The sequence below is a fragment of the Triticum aestivum genome, chromosome 1D (genome assembly GCF_018294505.1).
Source record: "Triticum aestivum cultivar Chinese Spring chromosome 1D, IWGSC CS RefSeq v2.1, whole genome shotgun sequence".
Taxonomy (NCBI): domain Eukaryota; kingdom Viridiplantae; phylum Streptophyta; class Magnoliopsida; order Poales; family Poaceae; genus Triticum; species Triticum aestivum.
Genome location: NC_057796.1, coordinates 141,747,695 through 141,752,693, shown reverse-complemented (window position 1 = coordinate 141,752,693; position 4,999 = coordinate 141,747,695). Strand labels below are relative to the sequence as shown.

At 49.0% G+C, this 4,999-nt stretch overlaps 1 protein-coding gene across 1 annotated transcript; it reads left to right on the top strand.

Annotated features, from left to right (window-relative positions):
* Positions 1-388: 388 nt before the first annotated feature.
* On the top strand, positions 389-2,849 carry LOC123180775 (abscisic acid receptor PYL5). The gene is made up of 3 exons (XM_044592908.1): positions 389-826; positions 1,104-1,322; positions 2,184-2,849. Exons 1-3 carry the CDS (start codon positions 644-646, stop codon positions 2,397-2,399), a joined length of 618 nt encoding a protein of 205 aa, XP_044448843.1. The 5' UTR covers positions 389-643; the 3' UTR covers positions 2,400-2,849.
* Positions 2,850-4,999: the final 2,150 nt, after the last annotated feature.

Genomic DNA, 4,999 nt, shown 5'->3' with positions numbered 1-4,999 from the left:
ACCGTTGTATATCTCTCTCTCCCTCTCGTATATTTATACATCTTGGAAGATAAGTAGAGGTTGGTCTACCATGTACCTATATATGTGCATTACACACACGATTAATGAATTATGGATGCACACAATCCCTTCTTTCCCGCACGCATGTTACTTTGAACGCCAGCAACCATGATTATCCGCCGCGTCGCCCTTGTTATTTTTTGCCTCGGAACCTCAAAATTTTGAAGATAGCCCTGTCCGCTGTTTATTGTCCTAGCTGGCGATGACATGTAAATGCCTTTTGGGGGTCACATGACCAAAGATATTTTTGCCTACACATGCCGACTGGGTGGGTCGCCACCGTCGTTCTAATAAACAACGCTCTAGTCCATGGACCAGGCGCACGCTCCATCGAAGCTTGCTGGCGTTCCCTGCCCTCGGGGTCTGCGCATGGATAACTCGTGGGTGGGCCCGCCTCTCCCTTCACCCCGCAGATTTTTGTACCCGCCCGTGCAAGGAACCCACCAAACCGATTAGCCCAACCCAGCCATTCCCCAAGCAGCAGAGGCGGAGAAAAAGACAGCCGGCGGCAGAGGAGGGGAGGCCAGGCCAACCACCGGTCGGAGCGGCGGCGGCGGCGGCGGTGGGTATCCGAGTTTCTGTCATGGTGGGCCTCGTAGGTGGCGGCGCGCGGGCCTGGAGGCTCAGCGACGAGGCGGCTAACGGCGCAGGTGGAGGAGGGGTGGCGACGGAGGCGGACTACATGCGGCGGCTGCACGGCCACGCGCCCGGCGAGAACCAGTGCACCTCCGCTCTCGTCAAGCATATCAAGGCCCCCGTCCACCTCGTGAGACCCCCATCCTTTCCCTCCCTGCCCCTCCCCCTCCTTTGCTGTACCTTTCACTGTTGCGTGGGTTAATGGATTCTGATGCCGTGCTTGCCTCGGTTGGTGGGTATTTCCTGGATCTGGGATTCTAGTTTTGCTGCGCTTTGTTTGGCGATCTTGTTCGGCTATTGGCTTGTTGACGTGTTTGTGATAGAATTCAATGGCCCAAATCTCCCGTGCAGATGGATAGCTCTTTCATTGCGCGGACTGTTTGATTCATGTACTACTGTGTTTGCAGGTTTGGTCGCTAGTGCGGAGCTTCGACCAGCCGCAGCGGTACAAGCCGTTCGTCAGCCGCTGCGTGGTGCGCGGTGGCGACCTCGAGATCGGCAGCGTGCGGGAGGTCAACGTCAAGACCGGCCTGCCGGCCACAACTAGCACCGAGAGGCTCGAGCAGCTGGATGACGACGAGCATATCCTCAGTGTCAAGTTTGTTGGAGGCGATCACCGGCTCAGGGTTCGTGCTTTCACTAGCCATTTCTTGCTCTACTTCTTACTAGTGCCTAAATGCTCCATTACAAGTCTAGTGCCTAGATGCTCCATTACAAGTCTGATGCTAACATAGTCATAGATAATAATAGCTAGATAATATAAAATTGAATGCAAATAACTTTGTCTGCCATATTAGAATGAGCCAGCCCCCTTACAGAATTATTATGCACGGGTAAAGGCTGTCTAGAAATTCCCTTCTCCAGACCCCACCTTGTGTGGGTGCTTTGAGCATGGGTACGCCCTTCATTAGAACTAATAATGGTCTCATTGAGAATGTTGGGATTTCCACAACGATCGCAAACCCCTCAGATAGAATCTGAGAATAAAACTCCAGAATGGCCACCCCTCAATTCAAGAGAAGAGTACCGATTGGATCAAGAAGAAAAATCCTATTATATGAGGGGTCTTGGAAACTGTTGTGACGCTTTGGTGACGAAGGTCACCGGGGTGACTTGTGACAAATGATAGCATTTTACTCACTTTGTGTACATTTGTAATTACTAATTGGAAAGGAAGCATTTAGCTTTTGAAGAGATCATAAGTGCTTGTCCTGCAGTTTTACAAAATCAGGTATTTGACCCACTAAGGAAGGAACACGGTCATAATAGTTTGGAGTGTGATTTTCTTGCGTTGTCTACCTTCTCTAGAAGGAACATGATGTGCATGTGGTATGATAAAAAAAAACATGATGTGCATGTGGTTTCACTGTATCTTGAACCTTGCAAGAAGTTGAAAAGTTAAGTTTTTGTTGATGGACATGCCTGCACTGATGATCTTTAAGCTTCTGTTTGATCTATACTGATCTGATGCGTTTCCACTTTTTCAGAACTACTCATCCATCATAACAGTCCACCCACAGAGTATTGATGGGCGGCCAGGGACACTTGTGATCGAGTCCTTCGTGGTTGATGTGCCCGACGGCAACACAAAGGATGAGACTTGCTACTTCGTTGAGGCCGTGATCAAGTGCAACCTCACATCTCTCGCTGAGGTATCGGAGCGGCTAGCAGTTCAGTCACCTACATCGCCGCTTGAACAATAGCATCCTCACGGGCACGGACTTGTGAATCGGCATGAATAAGAAAGAAGCTTCAAAGGCTAGCAGGAAATTTCTATCTTTTACAGACCGGTAGATTCTCCATTTTCTTCCATATATATGTCTCTCGTAAGGATTAGTATGTAGACTTGTGTACTTGTACTAGTAGCTAGTGATGCTTTAGATCTTAGCAACTGCACCTAGCTACCTCATGGTTATGTATGCATACCTAGTATGTGTATGTAACAGGGAAGCATATGGAGTGGTTTTGCCTCTTTGGTGCATTTGAGACAACTAGATGCCTACTGTACTATGTTCTTGGATAACATTCCACTAACGCTTGGGGTTGAGGATTTTGACTTGTAGATTTTGGAATGGCGCTGTAATATATACATTGGTGGAAGAGTTCTCCTCGCTGTTATTGAGATGGAAGTAAATGGATAATTTATCTCTGTAGCACCGTAGTCAAAGGATATGAGGGCATATCCGTTTCAGCAATTTTTGGTTAATCATGGGTTCTTGGGGTTGTAATTGACATGATTGGTGAGAAAAATGTCTGAGTTTTCCTGTGTAAAGTTAGGTTGCCAACCGTTTGAATGCCAATAGAAAGTCACGAGGACGAGGAAAGAAGATGATCCTTCTATGCTTCTCCTTCATGCTTGCTTAGCTAAGCTCACATTGATTTGAAGTCAAACAATTAAAGTCTCGTCGTTCTAATCCTCTTGTTGTAACTTGTAAGTACCTTTCTAATCATGTGTAGATAAGCCAAGGCATCACTTTCAATGCTAGAAGCTCCTGAAATGACTTCTAGAAAGAAAAGAAAAGAAAAAGTCTATGCTGGGCAAAACAATGCGGGAACTGTTTGCATCTGCTTGTAATTTTGTGTGGTTGAGGGAGACGTTGACAGCGACTTATTCCTACCCCGATGGATGTCAGTTTTGCAAGAAAAAGATCTTCAAGAAAATCACCCCGTTTGTTCACACAACGGATTTGGACAATGTAACCAAGTCGATCCTCTGGATCACCGAAATATGTCCATATCACTCATCCACTATTTCTTCCAACAATTTTGGGAACAAAGTGGGGTAGCTCCATTTGTCTCATGTTTGCTGCCACATCAGCACGGGCCCACCACAAACACACCGCCAACCCTCTTTCCTCTATTTTGTTGTTTGTTTTGAGGTTGCTTACCCCTCGTGCTCGCCTTTGTCAAAAACGTTCCTACGCTCACTACCCTATCTTGCAACCAGCTCCCGCCGTCGGCCCACTCCCCCACCTCTCCACTCCCTCGGTTGCCGGCTCACCACAGGGCCGCCGATGAAGGTGGTGGCGAGGATTTGGCCGCTCTTCCTCGGGGGGCTCTGGATCCGTGGCGGCGGCCTTGGCTGGTGGATCGACATCGGGCCTGCGGTGTCCGACGCTCGTTGGTGCTGGCCATTTTTTCTCGACCGTGGGGGCGACGAGGTAGCGGTGGGTGGTGGCTGTGATGCGGGCGGCTCGGTGGCGCCCGATCTAGATCTGGAGGCTTCCGTCTGCTTCAACCAGGGGCTGCCTTCGATGGTCCTCCCTTGGGCAGCCTTCGGTCGCCGGAGTTGGACCGGTTTGGAGACTGGAGGTGGGAGGTGGCTCCGAAGAAATCCGAGGCCGGCATTGCTGACCACGACAGCGGAGACGCCCCCAAGGGCGTCGTACCCTTCTTGTAGGCGCCGTCCAGGTTGCCTCCTTTCCCTCTTCCTCCCCCAGCTCGTATGCAGGGTGAAAGCCCAAACCCTTGCCGGATCGAGCTATAGAGGTGCTTCGGGCGTTGTCACCCTCTTGGGGGTGTCGTCCGTGGTGAGCTTGGGGTGGATGTGATGCTTTGGTTGCTTGGCGGCGGTTGGTGGCGTGGTCAGAGTTCGACTGGTGGCGGTGTGTTGGCGCTCTGCCGCCTATGTGCTCCGCCTCAGAGTCCTCCTTCCGCGATGGAAGATGGAGGAGACGACCCTTGCAGCGTGCGCATGCGGTGCTCACTGGGAGTCCACCGGGCTGGTGTGTGACCCAGCCTAAGTAGTTGCTTGGATGGGGCATCCGGCTTTAAATGTTAGGTTTTGGTGCGATGTCTGTTTGGTATTAGGTTCGGACATTCGACACCCCTTCATCAAGTAGATAGAGTAGTGACAGGTGTTGCCAACATGGCGGCTTCAGGCTTATTGATGTATTACTTTTGTAAGGTCTTTGTGAATAATTAATAAAATTGTTGCATGCATCATCCAGATGCAGAGGTCGGGGGTACAACCTCCTTTTCAAAAAAAAAAGATCTTGCCACAAGCTAGCCCCCTTGTCCTGCATGTTGCCTTCATCATTCTTCTAAGGGGAATAGAGAGTGAGATTGGTGGAATCGTTTGATGTATTGCTTGAGCCTCATGGGCATATATATATATATATATATGTATATATATATATAAAAGAAAGTACTCCTGGGAGTACGTACTTCCACTCCTCATATACCACATAGATGAATCTTTTATACCTTTTTATTATTTTAATATACTTTATTAATAATTACTAAATGCCCCAAAATGAGTTTCATGAAAAAAGATCATGTGTGTCTCTTTCGAAGGTTTACG

Excerpts from the sequence above, each read along its gene's own strand:
- LOC123180775 (XM_044592908.1), top strand. The coding sequence starts at position 644 with ATGGTGGGCCTCGTAGGTGGCGGCGCGCGGGCCTGGAGGCTCAGCGAC. Across the intron at positions 827-1,103 it reads TCAAGGCCCCCGTCCACCTC|GTTTGGTCGCTAGTGCGGAG; the intron begins GTGAGACCCCCA and ends CTGTGTTTGCAG. Across the intron at positions 1,323-2,183 it reads GAGGCGATCACCGGCTCAGG|AACTACTCATCCATCATAAC; the intron begins GTTCGTGCTTTC and ends CCACTTTTTCAG.